This window comes from Symphodus melops (assembly GCF_947650265.1).
Source record: "Symphodus melops genome assembly, chromosome: 19".
Classification (NCBI taxonomy): domain Eukaryota; kingdom Metazoa; phylum Chordata; class Actinopteri; order Labriformes; family Labridae; genus Symphodus; species Symphodus melops.
In genome coordinates, this window is record NC_136709.1 from 19,221,747 (window position 1) to 19,244,704 (window position 22,958).

At 43.4% G+C, this 22,958-nt stretch overlaps 3 protein-coding genes across 7 annotated transcripts in view; 2 read left to right on the forward strand and 1 right to left on the reverse strand.

Annotated features, from left to right (window-relative positions):
- Positions 1-11,900, reverse strand: part of wdr25 (WD repeat domain 25) — a 63,663-nt gene extending 51,763 nt beyond the window's left edge. For 3 of the 5 annotated variants that reach the window (XM_079370312.1, XM_079370313.1, XM_079370314.1), the window contains exons 1-3: positions 11,543-11,900; positions 10,276-10,976; positions 6,157-6,304 (exon numbers count right to left, since the gene is read on the reverse strand). In XM_079370312.1, coding sequence (XP_079226438.1) covers positions 6,157-6,304; positions 10,276-10,959 — 832 coding nt within the window. In that variant the 5' untranslated portion in view covers positions 10,960-10,976; positions 11,543-11,900. Of the gene's footprint in view, positions 1-6,156; positions 6,305-10,275; positions 10,977-11,542 lie in introns of those variants that run through there. The other 2 variants (XM_079370315.1, XM_079370316.1) reach the window with 2 other exon arrangements.
- A 20-nt stretch (positions 11,901-11,920) lies between these two features.
- On the forward strand, positions 11,921-15,384 carry wars1 (tryptophanyl-tRNA synthetase 1). The gene is made up of 11 exons (XM_079370322.1): positions 11,921-12,011; positions 12,313-12,415; positions 12,619-12,835; positions 12,931-13,039; positions 13,205-13,324; positions 13,509-13,691; positions 13,795-13,895; positions 14,059-14,171; positions 14,252-14,425; positions 14,520-14,660; positions 14,804-15,384. The coding sequence occupies exons 2-11, from the start codon at positions 12,323-12,325 to the stop codon at positions 14,960-14,962; spliced, it is 1,410 nt and encodes a 469-aa protein (XP_079226448.1). The 5' UTR covers positions 11,921-12,011; positions 12,313-12,322; the 3' UTR covers positions 14,963-15,384.
- A 1,450-nt stretch (positions 15,385-16,834) lies between these two features.
- slc25a29l (solute carrier family 25 member 29-like) lies at positions 16,835-22,848 on the forward strand. The gene is given in 5 exon segments (XM_079370325.1): positions 16,835-17,251; positions 19,315-19,358; positions 20,215-20,298; positions 21,282-21,701; positions 21,703-22,848. Coding segments are annotated over 5 exon segments (933 nt in total). The 5' UTR covers positions 16,835-17,217; the 3' UTR covers positions 22,054-22,848.
- The last annotated feature ends 110 nt before the right edge of the window (positions 22,849-22,958 follow it).

The window sequence follows — 22,958 nt, forward strand, 5'->3', positions numbered from 1 at the left end:
GCAGGGAAAGACAAAACAAAATGTGAAAACGTTGTTTTGGCTTGAGGCGGTTTTTTATCGAAATCAATTAAAAAATGTCACCCTTTAAAAGAAAACAAAAACACTGAGGGGCGTAAATATAATGAAGCGTGACTGGGTGCTACCAAAAAAAAAAAAGAAGAAGAGTTTACTGGGATTAACTATGAAGGTGGCTTCACGTGGAACAAAGCCAGACTAAGAGCCAGCGGCCCTGTCAAAGGCGATGTAAAGCAGAGCACCTCCAGGTTCAACGGCTCCTCATTAATTCAACGCAATAAACAACAAAGACCCCCCAATCACAGAACAGTGTAAGACCCAAAACAAAAGTGCACTTCATTATGTACTCGCTCGGCAAAGTCTTTGAAGAAAGAGGAACGAGTGGATGCTATTAAACAGCAGAAGTGGACCTTCTCTTACATGTAATGGCGGAGCAGCACACTCCTGAGTTCAACGCATTGATCCAAAGTTTTTAACAGGCAATTTTGCCGGCCTCACACTTCCTGCTTAATTGGCTTAGCCGTGGCTACACAGAGCAGATCTGTCGTTGAGATTTAAAACTCATGTTTGGCAAGACGATGAGAAGTCAACACTCTCTGCGTAATAAATAGGGCTTCGTCGTGTTTTAATTAGGCAGAGATTAATTAGCCTTCCTGAGAGGGGAGATAAGGGAAGACTGCAGTGATCCGGCCCTCCTTCACCGTCGTTTGCTTTGTAGTCCTGAAAGAGCTGCGATCACGCCGCGGAGCTGACACGCAGCAGACGACTACAGAGAGGGGGGACATTACGGATGATTGGGCGGGTCAGGTCTGAGCCGTTTAGAGCAAAGAGGGCCGATGGGATGAAGTAGATATTCCTCCTCATTATCAGATTAACTAAAGCAGAGTGATGTGACTGCAACACAAGCAAAGGTTAGAGACACAGATCTTTGTTTTGCCCCACAGATAAATCAGGTCGTAGGCGTAGTAAGCCATATTTCTTCACATGTTTTAAAGATGTTCCACATATATAACTAAATACTTCCTTATTGTAGTTATAACATGTTTCAGGTACCTTCTTAGACACTGAACAGGGAGATTAAAGACCCATCTGTAATTTTCAGACACTTAACACAACAAACATTTACAGCAGGACAGGAGCCCCAAACGAATCCAAATCCAGCTTGAATAAAATGCAGGAGAAGTCTGCTCTTAAATGACCAGGACTCGAGAGGTAAGTCATTTAATTACCTCCAACACAACGCAGCCGCCGAGGATAAAAATGAGAGCGTTAAAAACACAAAGTAAGTCGACCTTGTTTTCTTTAATTTAGTCTGCTGCTGCTTGCAAAGCATGCACACACACACACAAACACACACACAAAGTGAAATCGAGCTTTACTTAGGAGGTGTTTGTGCATCGTTATCGCCCTCTTTCCCTGAAAAAACCGAGGCTCGAGTCTTTTCAAGTGGCCGAGTGTTCAATTAGAACTCTCCTGTTAAAAAGCCAGCGTAAATGAGAGTACAAAGTCAGCCACACTTATAACTCCTGTTTTCCCATCCACGGCTGCTGATGACACACAAGTGCTGCAAAAACTCCCCTTTAACGCTGCAGACATTCACTCTTTGAAAAGCCCAACACTTGGAGTAGAGGGGGCGGAGAAACCGATCCCTTCAAGGGTAAAAATTTTTTTAAAATAACTCAAGTATTCAGCCGCTCCAAAACATTTCAAACTGTTCTAGGAAGCCCTCCCACCCTCAATCATCCCAGGAGCATTTATAATTTATTCATCTGTCACTGACTCGCATGTTGTGGAGGACCACCATGAAGCTTCTAAAGCGGGGAAAGAAACGTGGCTCTGCTCGCTGGTGGCACGACCATGTGTGCTCTGCTGCATGCACATTCCCCCAGAGTTCAGGCCGCTCATCCCAAGAAGGTTTTTATCCTTCACTACAACTAACCACAACATGAAAACTGACAGTAAAAATAAAAATGTGGCTTCATTTAAAAAATAAATAAATAAAAAAAAAATGCACTGATGAAGAGATATCAGAGTGAGTGGAACCCAGGGTCCGGTCAGCTAACTACAATGAAAAAAACACTGACACACGAAGTTTGTATGCACACACAAAGATAGAGAACACTAATGCCTTTTTTCTCTGCAGCTGATTTGCTGTCTTTTTAAAAGTTGGGTTTTTTCTAATGGTCTGCATGTCTCAAATCACCAGTGACTCTTTATTTTGCCCTTGACTCCTGGCAACAACTCTGAAGAGCTGTAGGTGTGACCGTGAGCGTGACTGGTTGTCTGACTGGAAAGTGTCAGCCTCGTGACCGGCTGGATTGACTTAAGTCCCCCTGTAACCCTGTAAAGGATGAGGGGGGAAATAACGAACGGACGGATCTGCACAGAAAGCTCATTATTTCTATTAAAAAGAATCTGGACTGAAATATGATGATTTTTTTTTTTTTTTTTTTTTTTTACAATGCACTTTGCTGAAGCCGCTCACAAGGACAAAGTAAGGTGGAAGGGCAACGTCAAAGCCCACTCCAGCACCAGCACTCTCTTTGGTGCATGATTGGGTTTTGTAGAGCAAATTCTCCTTTCTGCTGGTGCCTGAATGATCCGGACAGCAAACACAAGATCTGCACACACATTGGCATGAAGTGACACATCAACCTGTGGCAGCCTGCAGGTATTCAGGCATATATTCCTCTGCCAATCAGCCTTTCCAAGGACAGCAAGAAAGGGCCGGACAACAGCTGCCACTTCACACTAATGCCCTCCAGATGAAATTCATTTATTCCACTCCCCAACTCCAGCTTCTCTGTGTGTTTCTTTTTTCTCTGAATTTATTCTGCCTCTTTTCATTTCTTTCTCTCACTTCTCTCTCTCCCTTTCTGCATTACGCCTCTTAACCTGCTCCCCCTCCCCGTATCCTCCCTCCCTCCGCTATTGCTATTCAGCTGTGACAGCCTGTCTGTGGCCCGCTGGGAGTGGATATAAGATTGTACAAATTAAATTGGACACAGGAACAACAGAAAAGGTGGGCAAAGAAAATTGGCCCTCACACATATCGCAATTTGAATGCATAGGCTCCTCTATTATTCCATTTCTCTATAAAAATACCAATTGGTGGAGTATTTGCTTAGGTTATGCTGTGGAGAAATACGGGGTTCGCTTGTCCCACGTAGCCCCACTTTTCCTTAAAGGGCCGGCACAGTCCTTTAAAGAGATCTGGATTGAAGAGAACAGACACACAGCTGCTTGGCTTGTTAGAGTTAAGAGTCTCTGCATTAGTGTCAAGAGCATAACGATCACATTCATCGTGAGCACAGTCTGACGCAGCAAACACTCCCATCACTCTCAGTGGGTCTGATGTGAACATATATGCTGCATGAATGTTGGAAGCTTTTCAAATATTGCATTATGATAATTACTGCATGGTATAAATCCTCTGAAAACACAGGAGCCATAATTTATAAAAATGTGATGACATTGGTATTTTTTTTTTAAATTATGAATGGAATATTGCAGATTAGTCGTTTTTCACGTATTGAAAGGTCACATGATACAAAACGTGCTTTACCATGTTTTTAACACTAGTGTTTCTAACACTAATATGTTTCCCTTGTCTGTCTAAAAAAAAAAAAAAACTATTATGAGAAAGTACTTCAGCTTGCTCCAGTTTTCAGAAAATGTGTGCTCAAACAGGCCGTTTGTAAAATTTCCCTTTATGACATCACAAAGGGCAGTAACTCCTCCCCCAGGTGGGTGACACTCCCTGAGCTAGGTGTTTGTTTTGCCCTCTGAGTCTGCCTTCTCACCGTAAACAATAGGGCATGGAGTGAGAAAGCTAGAGCTCCCCCAAGCCCTTCCAGAGAGGGGGCGTGGTCAGACACAGCTCATTTACATATTTAAAGCTACAGACGCAGAAACAGCCTGTTCTGAGCAGGGCTGAAATAGAGGGGTTTATAGGCATGATCAAATACAGGACCAGAGAGGATTTAGAATGAGAAACTTTACAGCTCTGAGACTTTTTTAAACTGGTTGAACAGGAGGATAATATGTGACCTTTAACACGATTGGTCGGTGAACTTCACTGTAAGATGTCAAATTTCACCATAATTGTGCAGAGACTTGGCTAGAATTTCCAACTCCCATATTAATTTTCAGCTAAATTACATTTTTGTAGCCTTGTGCAGCCAAATCAGTGCACGCTCCACATCTGCAGAGCCCCTTATTCTCAGAGAGAGATCAATCTTCAAATAATAATAATAATAGTGTTATGAAAATAAATGATACAAATATAATAATAATAAAACATAGTGTGTGTGAGTGGATCTTTGGATTTCTGATACTACGTTCAGAGCGGGAAGTTTGATCCCTCTCTCTAGGACACCCTATACGAGTCGAGGCGAGCTGCTAATGGCGACCAAAGTAAAAGACAAAAGCCGAAACATTTGTTTGTTTACGGTTGTAGTATGTGGTGTTTCTGGTGTAAGGTCATGGGGGCTTCTCCTGTGGTGATGTATCCATTATTGATCGTCTTCCTGGAGCTGCCTGTGTTTATAATGGGCAGGCCAAGCTATTATCCGTAGGCTTTATTGGCAGTATTGACAGACCTGCTGAGAGAGGAAGTGCAAACGGCAGCAAGTCATCACAGCAATGCGTTGACCCTGGAGATGTTGTTGCCACAGGGGCTTCTATACATTGTATATTGTACGTTGGCTTTTTCTATTGAGCCTTTTCTTCTAAATATTTTTCTGCACATCAGAGCTGAAAACAAATTACATGTCAGTGTGGCAGGTGGACAAAGGGGCCAAAGAACTCAATAAAGAATGTACGATTTTTCTTTGTGACTATCTAATACGTTAACGCGAAGTTAAAAGTTTTCATTAGACATTACTCTGCAGAAATTCACTCACTGTGAAGGGAGTGAGGCCTTCTCCAAACCAGCCTGTTTGCCTCCTGTTTTGACGACTTGTTCTCATCTTTTCTGCAGTGTTCATTGCATTTACGCTTGGCCAGAGAGAAAAGGCAATTCCAAAGCAAAACAAATAATTGATCTCTTGCTAATGTCACCCTGGGAACTGTTTGTGTGGTCAAACAAAAAGAGCCAGCAAACACAATAATCCTTCAAAAGTTAATTTTGCTGCAGATGGACAAAGCCTCTATGAAACCTAATCCTTAGGATTAACCTCCTACATGAACGTTTCCTCTGCAGGTTGAATGTCACTGCAAGGTTGAAATAATGAGCTACAGCTACACATTTCTGATGTTTTATTTTGGGGAATTTTGTTCCTTTATTGGAGAGATAGGACAGAGTTGGAAAAGGGAGAGACGTGCGAGAAAGGAGCCACAGGTCGGATCTGAACCCGGGCTACTCGCTCGGACGACTACAACCTCCGTACATGGAGCAAACGCACTAACCACTGCGCCACCAGCGCCCCTACATGAACAAATGCAATGTTTTAAAAGAAAAATAATGTGAAAACTGAAAAGAGTTTTATATTATTTGGCTTATGTGAACTGCTTAAATGATTAGCATGGTACATTATGATGGAGTAATGGATTGCTTTTCTCATAACTTGTTGGAAATGGAACAAGTTTGTGAGCTGGCAGAGATAAAACGTTATTTCTAAAAGTTACCCCGGTGGATTCTGACACACTACAGACTTTAAAAAAAAAAAAAAAAGCTTGGTGTTTCATTTAAGTTTTTTTTGGAAATGGATGCAGCATTTGGATGAGTCCTTGAAATCAGATAGTTGACCATTTGTGATGTATCTTCTTCAGAAATGTAGATTTCGAAGGTCGTCCCTAAAATAGGACGCGGCAATAGGGAGAGAGGCAATTTATACGATAGGTTTATAACTGGATTTGGGAGCCAGGGCAACTTAAAGAGACTCCATGAATTGATTACTGTACACGTAAAAAACAACTGAATTTTCAAGAAATCACATTATCGAGAACTCTTGATGCCTGGCAAGCAAAATGATGTTTAACCACAGCTCAAATTAACATTTGATGAAGTGCAGTTTGACTTCATCTTTCTCAGTATTTAGGAAATAACAAATGTCCACCAGAGACTTTGTTGTTGTTCGGTTATTTTTCTCATGTGACGCTGTGTTAACAGACCCCAAAGAGAGAAGTGTTGCAGCTCACCCGTCTCCACGTCTGTGATCACAGCCGTGTTGTCAAACGAGCCAGTGAGGAGGTGTCGCCCGCAGGGGGTCCAACAGGCATCTCGCACAGCCCCAGAATGGCAGCTGTACACCCTCAGGCATCGCCCGCTCTCTGCTGCATCCCACACCTGCCAGACATGAGCACATATCCAATCAAGCACAAGTCACAAAACACACCTCGACTGCAGCGAGACAGCCATTTACTTTACAGGCTGTGCACAAGCTAGAACACATCTAGAACAAAGCTTTCAAAGCTTTACTGCATCCTTTTTGAAAGCTGAGAAAGATGTCATCTTAGCCTAACTCATGTAAATGTAATTATGCTTAAACTAAACAGATTACTTAGCAAATTGCTGCTGGAGAAATTGGCATAATGTGTTTATAAATCAGGCTTATTTGCTGGATTTAAACACACAAACAAGCTTTAGAATTAATTAATCAACCTAATTACCTTTCAGTGTGCCTATAAATCAATCCTCCAAGCTCGGATGGCTCTAATGGATTTGCATTGTCAAAGGTTTCACTGATTATAGACGGAGCAGAAGAGAGCGGCACCTATAGCTGCCTTCTTTTTAGCTGTGACTGCTATGACAACGCTATCTTCAAACGTGAACTCGGGGTGCAAATACATTTGAAAAGAAAGGGCAGAAAAGTGAGACAGTGATGTTTAAATGAGGCGTTAAACCATTAGTTGGTTCTCTGTGCTCTGTTTAAAGTAACTGCTCGGTTGTTGTTTTTTGCACTGTGCTACAAAGAGATGGCTTGGAAAAAAACATGCAGCTCAATATTGTGATGTGCTTTTCATTAGATTTTCTGCAGAATGTGAATATTATTTCCGCCCTGAAACTGCGAAAAGTCAAAGTCTCCCTGAAGCCCAGCCTGAGATCCGGTGGGTGGTCTGGTCTGGTCTGGTCTGAAGTAACGCACATTACACTAATGATGACAGGGGGGGGGGGGTTTATGCTTCTCAAGCGTAAGCTTCGGCCAGCAAGGAACTTTGAAGATGTGTCGGGTGCTGCAGCTCCCTCCATACTTCCGTCTATTTCATTATTAAATAGGACTCCTACATGCAGCGAGAGAAACACACAGAGAAGTTCTGTAGCACGCACAGACAGACAGGAAAGAAAAAGGGATGGACGGGTGGGAGAGCGACGTATCAATACAGCAGGCGTTGGATTAACAAACAGAATTCCAGAGATGCCTTCAGGCTCGGACAGACAGTAGCCGAGAAAAAGGAGCCGGAGAGCAACATGTTTAATTGATAAAAACTAAATATTGAAGTGAAGCTTCTATTAAGAGTATATCTATTTATTGCACCACAGCCACTTCTGTGTTTAATGTTAGCTTTGGAGAAACACTGCCATCTCAAGGAAAGTGTTGTTATGGAAAATTTTACTCCATGTGTACTATATGTGTTGTACGAAGGTCTCATAGAATCTGTCATATAAAATGTATCTGAAATGTCTTAGAATACTACATGCACAGCATATTGGGTGTTTTGTTTTCCATCATTTCGTTCCCTTTATTCTGTTTCTCACACTCTGTACATGTGGGAAGAGTCACCCAGGCTCTTTCTCACTGGACTCCATCTCCTTCTCAGCCTTGGGAGATGGTATATAGTCATGTAGTCTCTTTTCTCACACTTGGGGATAGATTGTGCCCTGCCAGGTGGGCAGTGGCTCTATGTGGCGTGATGGGGGAGTGATCTGTGTAATGTGATGGAAATGTATAAGTTTTCATGTTTGCCTTTTCTCGGGGCCTCTTTCTCTCCTCACCGTGTGAGAGAGGGGTCTTCGAACGCTTATCTTGCCTTCGAATAAATGTTCATTGAGACCAGATCGATCTTGGGGTTCCTTTTTGAATAGATCTTCTCACTCTTTATTTTCACTCTTTGGTAATGGAAAAAATTCCACAACAGTGTGTAACAACATGTGATGATCACATCTACAGCATTCAACTGCACATATTTGATGTGTAACAAAGTGGCATGCTGCCTCAGCCTTGTCTCCAATGAATAACAGCGTTAATGCTATTCACCAAAACAACTCCATTCAACTCACACACACACACACACACACACATACACACACAACTGCAATAATCCGGCACAATAAGAGACCTGAGCATGGGTGGAAATGAGTGCTTGTTTATTTGCATCCCCTTTAATTTCACCGGCCACTTAACAGACACGAAGAGCGGATCCTCGCCCGTGACTCATTGGGGTAATCTGCTTCCTAAATGACTCTGGGTAATTAAAACTAAATTGGTATTCCTGTTATCAACTTAAAACTGCTGCCTTACACCTGCTGTAGCCATGGCGACAACCGCCGCAAACAGGCCGGAATAATAATAGTCTGAGGACGAGCGCCTCTGAGGAACTGCCAGACAGGATGGAGGAAGAGGAGGCGGAAAGCCTGAAGGGTGTTGGTGAGGAAACACAAGAGGAAAGTGGTTCGACTTGATAGAGTGTGTCGCCCGTCCGTCTTTACACGGAGGAGAAAAAAACTGAAAGTGCTGCCGAAATAATTGATATGTCAGTATATAATGTCAATAAGTTAGCTATTATACATGACAAGCTGCTGATGAATAAATACAGGCTTGTTTTCTCATCCTGTAGTGGATCATTATACCTTTATACAAAGAAAGAGCAAGACCATGAGTCAGACTTGTTGCTATTATTGATTGAACACTTTTTCTGATGTCTCACACACACACACACACACACACACACACACACACACACACACACACACTGTAAATACTTCTGGGCGTCCCTTGAATTTCCCTCGGGATCAATAAAGTATCTATCTATCGATTTATCTATCTTGAGTGATGTCACCCATCAGTTCCTGCAGGGGGCTCCGGAGGCTCATCGGCAGCAGCCAGAATGCTGGAAATCCTGTTTCAGCCTGACTTTGAGTCGACCTATCGACAGGCTGAGAGCTGGAGCTGTCAGTCATGTCAACTATGCCCCAAACTAGTCTATGTGGATAACGTGTTTTGCACATGAAATCAAAATCAACAGTACCCAAAGATTCAAGGCACTTAGAAGAAGCATAATAAGATCACCATAATCATCAGAAGCATGAAAGTAACAGCAACAAGTCGTTTTTTTGCAGCAAAGAAAAAAAAAAGTAAATACGAACTTTTAGGTGGGAAAAAAAAACACCTGTTTACGAGCTTGAATGAGCAAAATGTGTCAAAAGACACGTGCGACGATACGTGAGAGTATTTCTTTCTCGTTCTCTGAGTCTATCGTTTTACACAGTCTGAGATGGAGAAGGTGAGAAATTAAAAAAACAACACCAACAACCGAGACTTCTCCTCCCCTGCTCTCCACCATCTGCTCCAAACCAACGTTTCCAGGTGCCAAAGAAGCCGGCTGCCATATTTTTGCATTGTATGGGTATGCAGATGATCTCATGCGTTTCTAAATAATTAATTATGCAGTCCTCTAAGGATATTGGTTGGGGTATGTGGTTTCGCTCTGGGATATAAATATTTAGTCAGAGGCAGACACCTGCATGACTTGACCTTTACCACAGAAATATGAGGGATTGTTTTCCCGGTATGAAATATAGAAAAGCAAGGGGGGGGATATCAGGAAGACAGAAAGAAATTGAGCAAGACAGAGAGAGATACCACATCCCATGGGTGCTGACATAAATTCAACTGACAGTGACAGATATGATTCCAAAGAAAGTGGTTTTGTGGTACATTTATAAAGTGAGGCAGCGAGGCGGATTTTATCTCACTGCCTGTAATGCTGTGCCAATTACACTGAATGTCAGGTAAGCGATTATCCCCTCAGACCTCCCCAAAGCACTTGGCACCTGCCTGGAAACTATACTGATAAATGGATATCCCTGTTCCAGACCACCGCGTATATGGAGCAGAGTCAACTATAGAAAGGGAGACAAATCTTTTCAAGCAGGAAAAAGATCAGAATTATGACTTAAAGTCTGATCACATTACGGTTTGAACTAAATGAGAAGGGTGCTTTGTGGAAACGTGCACAATGAAAGCACTGAATCATCTCTTTGCAAATTCATCTCTTTAATTTCTGGGAGCAGGGTTTTTTTTTTGAAGCTAGTATTACCTTATAAGTCTTGTCCATGGAGGCAGAAAGCAGCAGATGACTGGCATGGGGCACAGGACACCACTGAACTGTGTTGACTGGGCCCTGGTGGCCTCCCAGGCTCATCAGAAGCCTTCTTGGTATCCCTGCTGCACCAGTCTTGTGAGGAAGATAAGGCTTTACTCTAGCCGACACTTCAGAAAGAATTTGGCTCTCCCTGGTCTGATTCCCTTGGACTTGATCTGCTCGGGACTCTGGGTTCGCCGTCTCTACTGAAGTGGCAAGTCTCTGTCTCTTGGGGATGTACGGTCTGACACCAGGGGTGTGCGTTTGATGTCTTTTTGCTGGCTTGAAACCATCACTGAGGATTTGGGGCACGTGATTAACAGTCTGCAATGATGATATCTTCTCCTGATTCACAGGAAAACTCAGTTGAGCTGCAGTATCTTTAGGATGGTTATTGTCACTGCAGTATTTTCTGTTTAAGTCAAAACAGCTCATTGGCTGTAGTGTATCTCCATGATATAGTAACAGTGAACTGCCGGGCGCAGGTGTGAAGCTGTGAGGGTCGGAGGACTTGCACACACCGTCTCTCTCATTTTGTTTCAGTGATCCTGTTTGGAAAGAATCTGTTGCTCTCTCTTCTGTCTGATCGAGAGACTCATCCTCTGATTCTGAATCCTCATAGTCCACTAATGAAGACATCTTCACATGATGGGGTTCTGTTTGAACATAAAGGACATGTTAATGTAGTTTATCAATGAGAGGTACACTGCTGGCATCTAGTGGTTGCTTGGATTTCTGCACCTTAAAGTTATTACAAACTAGTAATTTGATGCACGTTGTGTAACAACAGCAGCAACAACTCACAGTTTAACCAATTAAATCTGCTAAAACGACTACTAAGGGTTTAGTTTCGTCAGGAGGAGGATCATTTTCTGGAGACAACCATAGACTGTAAATTGGGAGATATCGCGACATTTAGGACTACAAATACGTGGAATTGCTGAGTTGCCATAGTAACCGCTCGCCAAAACCACGAGTGTACGGCTAACGAGTATCCTAGACAGAGTTATCTCAACGTATTACCTTCAGATATCGTTTTTATCGAGGTATTCAGGTGTTAACACTTTGCTAGTTTCAACACAGGAGACAACTTAACTGACAACACATAGCATATAGCATATGAAGCTAACGCCAGTCGTTTCCGCTCAGCCTGAATGCCTTTACGGTAGCCTTTGGAGAAAGCTAACATTGGTCGGAAAAGTGGCCTTTTTTACTGTCGTACCTGAAATGTGGTTAAACTTTTATTATCCGACTTCTGAGCACGTAAACAGTCGCAACATCAGATCCAAATCCCGCACACACACCGTGAGTCAATGTAAGCCTTCAGAGTAAAAGCAATGCTTCTAATAGTGTTCTCAAGCCAGACGCTGTCACAGTGTAAAAAGCTTTTATTTTGAAAGAGCCGAAGCGGTGGTCCCTCTGGTCAGATAGGTTTCGCTATTTATGAATCAACAGATATTGTAAATTGTGTTCACTTCTTCGTGAAATTAACAATATTTCTTTTATAGAGAAAACCATCTGCTTTTTTAAAATACACACAATACTTCCCGAGGTGGTAATTTTGCGTTGGTAGGAACGCAGAAAGACTGTTTGCGGGGGGGAAGGATTTGACCCGAACACAACACCACACAAGCTGGGCTGATGCAAGTTGAATGAGTTAGCTGTCAGCTGTGTAAGGGGGAAACTGTACGGTAGGTTTGGCTTTACCCTGCATGTTTTCATTTATTACACCAGCTTCTCTGTGACTGAATTTAATTTAAAACAAAGATTTGGTTTTATTTATGAAACGTGAACATGAAGAAGTTAAATTAGGAGATATCAAACTCTCAGCTAGCTCAATAGCTTGTGATGTGGCTTCTTAACATATGTGATTGTTCTCAGCTGCAGTGGAAGCAGATACAGTGATGCTTACAGCTATTCAGACTTGAATGTGTGTCACACATAAATCCAGTTCCTGCTCCTAAAGTTGTTTTCTTTTTTTTTCGTTGTCAGTGTGAAGAAGATGTCGGACTGTGACGGTCCGATGAATCTGTACGAGCAGCTTGCTGCACAAGGAGACAAAGTCAGAGCTTTGAAAACGGCTAAAGCTGACAAGGTAACAACTGGTGCACTACAGTGTTATAACCGTGTTTTCACAATAACCAGCTCTGGTCTAATTTAGGTTTAAATCAAAGCCTGTAAATGTTTAAAAGTTTTGACATTTCTGCAAGTACCTCAAAGCATGGTGACAACTGTTTTTAAGATCGATAGATAGATGGTGTTTGAAATGTCTGTGTCTGGATTGTTTTGGCTCCCCAGGCTGAAGTTGATGCTGCTATCCAGTTGCTGCTACAGTTGAAGGTGGACTACAAGCAGTTGACGGGTCAGGATTACAAAGCAGGCTGTCCGCCCCCCCAAAACTCTGCTGCCCCGGACAACAGGCCAGCAACAGAAGGCGCTGATGATGAAGACACCGTCGACCCGTGGAACGTTTCTACCAACAACGCCAAGGGAGTGGACTACGACAAACTCATAGGCACGATTTAACATTAAGTGTGAAAATCTGACGCTAGCGAAAATTTAAACTCGACTGCAGCTAAATAATTTGAAATTGTGCTTCTCTTCCATCAGTGAGGTTTGGCAGCAGCAAGATTGATCAGGAGCTTGTGGACAGAATAGAAAAAGTCTCAGGACAGAGACCACACCACTTTCTAAGAAGAGGAATCTTCTTCTCACACAGGTTAATATTTATTTTCTGTTTAGCGTCAACTTGATCTGAGCTTCTTTGTTTTCTCATTCCTGATTCCTGAATTTAGATATTAAGTTGTTTTTAATATGCCAGTATACAAAGATGAACCTTTGAGGAGGATGTCCCTCACTTTACTCTTCCTCCTCTTCCTGGCAGAGACATGCATCAGGTACTGGATGCGTACGAGAAGCAGAAGTCTTTTTACCTCTACACTGGCCGAGGTCCGTCGTCAGAGGCCATGCACGTCGGTCACCTCATCCCCTTCATCTTCACCAAGTGAGTTCAATATCTGTCACTTATCAACAACAACAAAAAAAGAGATGTTACCAGGCTTAATTTTTGCAGCAGCTGAGCACAATTTGAAGATAAATTCCAGCCTCCCATGTGCAGCTGAAAATACTGTACTGGTTTTTTCAACTTTGCCTCAGTTGTATCGTTGAAACGTCCCTCCTTGTTGCAGATGGTTGCAGGATGTATTCGACATCCCTCTGGTGATCCAGTTGACTGATGACGAGAAGTACCTGTGGAAGGATCTAACGCTAGAGGAGTGCCAACGCTTCGCTGTGGAAAACGCCAAAGACATCATTGCATGCGGCTTCGACGTCAACAAGACCTTCATCTTCTCTGACCTCGGCTACATGGGGTAACACATGACAGTTATTCAGGAAATATCAGCACACGTCGGCATACATTTGTAATATTTGATCCTGACTTCTTGTGTGTGTTGTTTTTTCTTTTTCTTGCAGTGCATGTCCTGAATTCTACAGGAACGTTGTAAAGGTTCAGAAGCATGTGACGTTTAACCAGGTCAAAGGCATCTTTGGCTTTACAGACAGCGACTGCATCGGTACGACATCTGGGAAAAACAACTTCATGCTCTGAGCAATTATTTTTTTCAGTAATCTTTGATGTGTACTTGTTATGTGCTGAGGGGAGAAGAAATCTGAATTTTGTTGTTGCAGAAAATAGTGTGTTTTTATGCTGATCAATGTTTTGTATCTCTCCTCCAGGAAAGATCAGCTTCCCGGCCATCCAGGCCGCCCCGTCCTTCAGTAGCTCTTTCCCAAAGATCTTTGGCAGTAGAAAGGACATACAGTGTCTCATCCCCTGTGCCATCGACCAGGTCAGGTCATCAAGGCTGTGGATAACATGAGCTCGTATTTTGTGGTTCTGTGTTAACTGTCCATCCTCTCGCTCGATCAGGACCCCTACTTCCGAATGACTCGGGATGTAGCTCCAAGAATCGGTTATCTCAAACCGGCGCTGCTGCATTCCACCTTCTTCCCAGCTCTGCAGGGCGCGCAGACAAAGATGAGCGCCAGCGACGCCAACTCCTCCATCTTCCTCACGGACACTCCTAAACAAATAAAAAATAAGGTGCTTCTGTCAGTTAGGAGTTTTTCTTCTGTCTAATTGATATTGCCCTTTTAATGTTGACCGACTGATTTGACCTGTTACATGATGCTCACAGATCAACAAACACGCATTCTCGGGAGGAAAAGACACGGTGGAAGAGCACAGGACGTATGGTGGAAACCCAGACGTTGACGTTTCCTTCATGTACCTGACCTTCTTCTTAGAGGACGATGATCAACTGGAGAAGATCAAACAGGTGAGAGCACGTGGACCAGAAACAAGACTAGCTTCATCTGCTTTGACAAAGATCAACTTTTCTCTCTTTTTGTTATCCTCTTTATAAACTCTCTAATAAAACCTCCCTCCCATCCACTTGTCACATGTAAATCCTCTCCGCAGGACTATGCGAGTGGAGCTCTGCTAACTGGGGAACTGAAGAAGATCTTGATTGAAACCCTGCAGCCAATGATTTCCCAGCACCAAGAGCGACGCAAACAGGTCACAGAGGAGACCGTCCAGCAGTTTATGACGCCCAGGCCTTTAAATTTTAACTTCTAGCCCAACTGATGAGTTTAGATGTCAAGAGTAAATACGTGACTTATTTCAGCCCAAGAACAAACCATTGCTCCAGGTTTCTCCATTTCAAATTATGTGATTTGTAAAAATGAAAAAGGACATTTTACTGAATAGTTAGCACCAGGGCTGGAGACAAATTAAAAATGTAAATGTACAGAGCAATTATGTACTTATCTGATAAACTACGTATGGAATTGACCACGCCTTCATGCTCGCCATCATGCTACTTGTTAGCATCATACTGCACCAAATGTACATGTTTACCTTCATGAAGTGTTTGTGTTTGCAGCACTGCTGCAACGTCACGTCCTACTCCTCAGCTTGAACTCGTTTCAGGTTAAATAAAGCTCAATAAAAACGGTTATTGTTGCTAAATCTGCTTCATAAGCAACTCAAACCACAAATTCTCTCTGAAAATGATGATGATCAAGAAGTCTGAATGTATTTTTAAGTAGATCTTGAGATGTGTATGCTCAGCCTCATACCCATAAGTCTCTAGCACTGTTATATTGGGGGGGTCGTGGGCTGAAAAGCTTGTGAACCCCTGGTCTAACTCAAGGGAACTAAAGAGTATTCATGAAGAAGGATGGGGAGTTATCAGAATGGAATAACAATTCAAGAAACTTCTTATGTAGTTATATCTTTAAAAGGTAAATATTCTGTTTCACTGACTGATTTGTCTCACTTGAAGCAGCCTAAACTCACATGTAATGAAGCTCAGACTGAATGTACAACAGTCAAATGAATGCATATTGTACGCACAGAGCAGCACTGTGTCCAGACTTATACTGAGGTGGCCTGCAGTGTGATATATGCACATAAATATGAATTCTTTCCCCTATCTAACCTCATTTATAATAAGATTGATGTTCACAGCCGTGATTTAAAGAACTTAAAATCCTGCACAGTCTAACGAGCAATATTTTGGTCCCAACACACTTTCAGTTATTCCATTGCAAGTAAAACACAAGGTGCATTTCTTCCTCATGAGCCGAGCTTCTTAAATCTTCTGAAATCTGCAAAAAACAACTTAATAGTTGGTTTTAACTTGAGGCCTGTAGAGTCAAATGAAGGACCTTCACCATACAGGCACCTTTAGGAGCTGTTTGCCCTCTGCATGTTACTTCAAATCCAATGCATCACTATGGCACTATGCCCCCTGATGGGGAGAAACCCTGCAGGAGGTACAGAGCGTCCCAGGAGGTGTGTGAAGGTGTGAGGAACGCGATGTCCATTGTTGTGTTTGTGTAGGTCATTCCAGATGTGCTTGTTCACCTATCACATCACCTATTTGTCTCTATGAAGGTTTATTCCCTGATGAGCCCACTGCCCAACTAAACTGTAGTATTTAAATTATGTAATCTGAAACGTGTCTTTCAGGATACACGTAGAACAAACACATGGTTCATAAACTCATCTTTAAACTTCTCTTGAGTTGGACAATGAAAAAAAAGGCTAGAAATGACCTGCTGTCAAAATAAGAAATGATCTTTGAAATCATATAGAGTTCGTCTCCCATGCATTAAATATATTGGCTGGCTCGTGCATCCTTTGCCCTCCTCGAGTTTTAAATGTAGCGTGAAACTGTGAATCATTTCCACCTCTGCTGGTGTTGGATTCTGTGTCCTAAACTTTGCACGACATCCTGCAACACGTCTTCCCGCACAAGTCCCCCTGGTTGGACAGAGACAGGCCGATGCCGGGCACCTTGATAACACTGTGGATTTTGACTCCAGCAGTCACAGTTTGGAAATTGTCCTCGGCTGCAGCCAATGGATGTGAGGGGCGGAGGGAGGCAGCTAAGGGGGAGTTGTCTCCTGCTTGGTGATCCTATTGGGCTGTCTTAAAAAAGAGCCAACACGTTTCTTCCCCCCCCCCCCTCTCTCTGAGCCTCCTCCTCCTCCTCCTCCTCCCGCAGCAGCAGAAATAGCAGAGGTTTGCCAGAAAGAAAGAGCACTTCCAGTAATGAGAAGTGAGGACACATCAGCACTTTTCTCCCCCCCCCTCTTCTGTCACAGTTTGAGCACACTTCTCAGTGAAAGAGTCAGCTGGTATTGATTGAGATTTAACCGGAGGAGCTCGTCATCTTTACATTCGCTCAGCATCAGCAACCTCTGACAAGGAAAAGGAAAACTTTGTGTCTAACTTTAAGATCAGACCATCTCTGGACAACACAGTGCACGCCAAAAGGGCTCTGAGTTAACTCTACACATTTCCTCTGTTACACTGTTGAGGGAATGGCATTGGACTTCGCTGCAGGCTGCATCGGAGGTAAGTAGCCTCATTCGACAGCCACGTTAGCAGGTTTAACACGTTAGAGCTAACTAAATAGCATTAGCATTCATTGTGCCTACAGCTCGAGCTGTACAGTAAGTGATTTGTCTCCAAATTGTCTGATCCGTGCATGGAAAAAAAAGCCACAACTGTATAGAAGAAGAATTAGGACTTTGAATGTTAGTCTCTGCATGTGTGTGTTTTACTCTTTTTTTTTTGCAGAGACATGTAGCATTAACTTTAAGTCATGTTGCAACACACGATGCAACTTGAAGGTTGTGATGTTGCATTCCTCACCTGTGAGTCACACACACACACAGCAGGGAGTGGTACAAGTCCTGTGTTGTCATTTTGTGACATGCACGACAAGTGAGCAGATATAAACTCAGTCTCAGTCTAACACCCCCCCCCCCCCGAAAAAGAAAATGAAAGTGGTTTTTAGAGGATCAAAACAGGATATGGGTTTTTTTTATTGTCCAACACATGATTTACCATTACACAGCATTATACAGTCAACAATGTAAAAACAAAACTCATCACTCCTCCTCCCCCCCCCATGCCTCAGGCAACAAAGCCCCACCTTAAAGGGATACTTCACCCATTTACATGAAGCTTTGTATCATTAGAAACATGGTAGTAGTGTTGAATGGTCGTGAATCCAACCCCTCATTTTGCCCTGAGACAAGAAAAATATGTCATATGCAATATGACGCTTTTTGCATCACATGAAGAAAACTTTCAAGCAAAGAAAAACACATTTTTCTCGTCTCAGGGCAAAATGAGGGGCTGGATTCACGACCATTCAACACTACTACCATGTTTCTAATGATACACAGCTTCATGTAAATGGAGGAAGTATCCCTTTAAAGCTCTGGGAATCTTGGCAGCTGTTTTGTCTTTGCTCAAGGACAGGTACTCCTAAATGTTAAGCACGCCGAGGGGCCTGAAATAGTTTCACTTCAAAGCACAGGGTCTCTTTTTTTTTTTTAGTTATCCGTTATACTGACAGCTCAGTTTTTAAACAGTTCTGCTTGTTTTAAATAAAAAACAAGCAGAACTGGATCTCAGCTGGTTTGGGTACTTGTGGTGTAGTAGACTGAAATGTCATAAAAATGTCATAAAACTACAGCCTGCTTTCAGCATTCATTGTGCTGTGTTGTCAGTTATTCACTACTAGTTTATAAATGCCACAATATTCCCAAAATGAGCTGATCACGCTCCTGTAATATCAGAAGGAAATCTGCTATCATTAGTAGGGCTCGGCCGATATCGGATTTTTGGGGCCGATAGCGATATGAGGAAGAGAAAAAAGAATGTATACATCGGCCGATATCTTCCTTAGATCTGTACAGTTAGATATAGACACTCTGGAGAGTGATGATGCTTGTTGTAATACATGTAGCGCCCTCTAATGGTTCCTTTTGAATAAATAATATTGGCGTAAATCTGTGAAATATTTTGCAGATACAAATAGTCACTTGATTTCAGCTGGCCGATCGATTAATCGGTCGGGCTTTAACCTTCAGCATGCAACACTTACATTTGTCAGTGTTAAAACGTAATGACATTTTTGTGCACCAATGTTTATGTGAAACAGACGTGCAGAGAGAAACCACACAGTTGTCACATTTCAATAAGCATCCAGCATTCAGGTGTTTGTAGAAGTTAGAGGAGCCTCACTCTGTTAACTGTGATGACAAACTTAAATCAAACATTTAGTTCACAGTCTTCCTGGACTTTTAGATGATCCCTCTTGGCTCGTAGGTTGACTCTGAAGTAATAAGCGGGGTGATAGATTTTTGGCTCGTGGGTATATGTCAAGGACAGGCTGCTGGTAATCTTTTGTCACTGAGTTCAGTGCAGTGAGTGGGGGGGGGGGGGGGCCTCGGGCTCTGTTTGCTGTTCCCACGTGAGAGGAGCCACTTGTTCTTAAGCAACACTTTCATCCTAACAAGACTGATGTGATGTCGATGACGAGGCCCAAATTCAACTGCCGTAGTGAGATCAGTAATAATCACATTTTGTACCATAAATGATCATCTGGTCTTTTTACCTTTCAGGTGCTGCTGGGGTTTTGGTTGGACATCCATTTGACACTGTGAAGGTGGGTGTCTTCTTCTCTGTCCTGTTCACTGTTTACTCATGTTGAGCAACGAAACAATGTCTTTCATAGATCTATGAAATCTGCAGAGATAGATATACATTCATTCACTAATGAACTCAAATGAAATGTTTTTTATAATTAGCCGATACCCACAGTCACTGGTTAAGCAAAAAATCTGCAATTTGCTTCTTTTATGTATTCCATATGAAGAAGCAGAGGAGCATTAATTAGAGGCTCTTTGGCTTCAGGAACCAGCTGATTGTTCTTAAGTGTAAAAAATGGATCACTGTTTTATGTTACGTGTGGTTTCAAACGTCACATCTCCTCCACGAGCGTCAGTCCTCGGCTCTGTGTTTCTGAAGCTCCGCCTTCCACAGTCTGAAAGTAAATATAGCTCCGCAGTCGTTTGAGATGACAGCCTTAAACACAGAGAAAGGGAATGGTCAGGTTGTTGCTCTGTTTATACTTTCAGTGTCATTTCTCTCTGAGCACACGTGCCTGTGGGGGCGAGCTGTCTTTAACAGCACCAGTGTCACTGTGTTGTAGATGAGAGAGACAAATAAACAACCTCTCCGTGGAAATGTGACCTAGTAAGTATGGTCAAGGTCTTTTCTCTCATCTCATGTCTTGTCTTGACTCTTTGTATTCTTTTATTGAGCTCCATCCTCGGCTCATTTTCTCGCCTTCACATTGCATCTTTTTCCCCACCTTTTTAAAAGAACTGTTTTAAACCACCTTTGCCTGCTTGTGTCCATTTCAATATGCATCAGCACATGTGCTTTGTTGTCGTCACGGCGCCCTCTTTGTCCTCTTTGCTCTGTTGCACAACTTTGAAACGAGTTCTGTCCCTCTGCAGGTGAGACTTCAAGTTCAGAATGTGGACCGTCCTCTGTACCGCGGGACGTACCACTGCTTCCAGTCAATCATACGCCAGGAATCAGTAAGCTGGGGTTTTTTTTCTTCTCATTTGAAACGCTTTAAATGTTTGACTTCTTTTTGGATCCAACCCGCCTCCTCACATTGTTGTCACAGGCGTTATGTAATGCGAGCATCGTCGCCATGTGCTGCAGCTTTCCATGCCAATGTGACGCACTGCTCCTGCCCTGATTTTAGAGAGTCGGGTGTCAGTGCTGCGGACTTCAGCCAGAAGGTTCCTAACATGGGATGTTGGGGAGGGGGGTGGGGGGTCTGTTAGCCTTGAGGTCAAAGAGGAACTTATTCCCGCACAGGCTAAATAAAGCTTTGGACACGGTGCCATTTGAGCCAAGCAGAGTAAACTTGGCCTGACTGAATTCTCAAGTTCAGATTGGACTCGTCTTGTAGTTAAATATTAAAAAGCACAGTTTCCTCTTTCAGCCTCATTTAAGATTCAACTGTTTGTTCTTCCATTAATGAAGCTTCCCACCTGGCACCCAGACAATAAATCCTCCTCGTGTGGTGAAACGACAAACATCAAATCACAAAGCTGAAATACTTGATTGAAGTTAATTTGACAGCTGTCAGGCTCCTGTGGAAGCAGATTTTGAAAGTCTGGCTCCTAAACGGCCCCATGTACAAATGTAGTGGATCGCTCTAAACTAGAAAAGTCTCCATGAATTCACGATAGTTGACTATTCACACTTTCACAGCACCTGAACAATTGAGTCGAGCTCCCTTCTTAGTTCCCGGCGCCGTCCCTGAAAGAAACATCAACGTTCTTTTGATGAGGTTTGGTTTGAAAATGTTTCCGCTCTGCTTCTGAAGCCGACTCAGAAATGACTAAATCAACGGAGTGACTTTATGAAGTCATTGAAGGAAGAAAGATGGAACCTGATTGATGTGTTATTGATGATTAATTTCTAAATTCAGAAGATCAGAGTAAACTTTCCTACCTTCAGAGGAAACACGCCGTCATCCCTCGCTGATATTTCTCCTCTCTTTCAGATGTTCGGTCTCTACAAAGGCATCGGCTCTCCGATGATGGGCCTGACCTTCATCAACGCCATCGTGTTCGGCGTCCAGGGCAACGCCATGCGTAAGCTTGGCCGCGACACGCCTCTAAACCAGTTCCTGGCCGGAGCGTCTGCCGGAGCCATCCAGTGCGTCATCTGCTGCCCGATGGAGCTCGCCAAGACGCGCATGCAGCTCCAAGGGACCGGGGAGAAGAAATCCAAGAGGAAGATGTACAAGAACTCCGTGGACTGTCTGCTGAGGATCTACAACAAGGAGGGAATCCGAGGCATCAACCGCGGCATGGTGACCACCTTGATGCGGGAGACGCCTGCCTTCGGATTTTACTTTCTCACCTACGACGTGTTGACGCGCTCCCTGGGCTGCGACCTCGACGACCCCCTATATGATCCTGAAGCTGTTGTTTGCAGGCGGGATGTCGGGAATCGCTTCCTGGCTCTCGACCTATCCCATAGACGTGATCAAGTCTCGTCTTCAGGCGGACGGGGTCGGCGGGGTCAACCAGTACAGCGGGATCATGGACTGTGTGAGGCAGAGCTTGAAGAAGGAGGGCTGGCGGGTGTTCACGCGCGGACTCACGTCCACTTTGCTGCGTGCATTCCCGGTAAACGCGACCACATTTGCTACGGTGACCCTGTTTTTAATGTACATGCGAGAGGGACAAGAGTGCAGCATCCAGGACTCGGAGCTGCAGGCCGTCCAGCTGCAGACTCAGACTCAGACGCAGCCGCTCGTGCAGCAGTGAGCGCCGCCGCCGTCCTCAGCAGATCCCTCGAGTTTGGATAGAGTCGTTTAAACGTCATGCAGGTCTATGATCTGTTCACCGGTGTCTATAATCGGAAAGCTGGACTGATGCCAGGTAGGCATCTGCCCATGGTGCATCAACAAAGTGACCACATGTAGTATTTAAATAATATATATTTGAAGAGGAAAGCTGCATTTGTAAATATGGTCTAGTTTTAAATGTCCTCCGTTTTATATCCTTGTTTTTGAGTTTTCAGGAAACTTGATGGTTACGACGGTTCCTGTATCCCACTCGCTGTTCCAGATCAGTGTGAGAGTCACGGAAACACCTGGTCTGAGTCTGTTACAGTCTCCACCATCGAACTGACGCCTTATTGAGTACCCAAAGAACTTGACTGAGTTTGGCATTTGTGTAAACGTCGGTGGGTTTGCAGCTTGCACCGTTTCAAACGAAGCACAGTGAAATGGCTGATTGAAATGTTTGAACACATGTTAAGGTGTTTCGTAGTCTTGTGTGAACGTGGCATTTTAGGCGCTGTGTCCACCTAGCAGGTTTTTTTTTTTTTTTTTTTTGGGGAGCAGAAAATCTTGTCTGAAGCTGCACGTCTGTCCTGTCGCTATGACAACAGTCTGTTTACAACGGCCGCTGATTGACCGACCCACGCTGTTACTTTACACTTTAAATTTAAGATCGTTTTGTTTTTTTTACCCCGGCAAACATGGAGCAAAGAGGACGCGGGTACGAGACACAATCCGTAGGCGGCATATCTAAGGGGAGTATCGTACTTTAGGACGAGGTGGCGTCAACGGCGCCTTTCTGAAAAGCTGGAGCAGCCACTCAAAAAATGTTTTAGCTCTCAGAAGAAAGACACTGTGCTTTCTCTCCTCCATTTTAAAAAAAGAAAG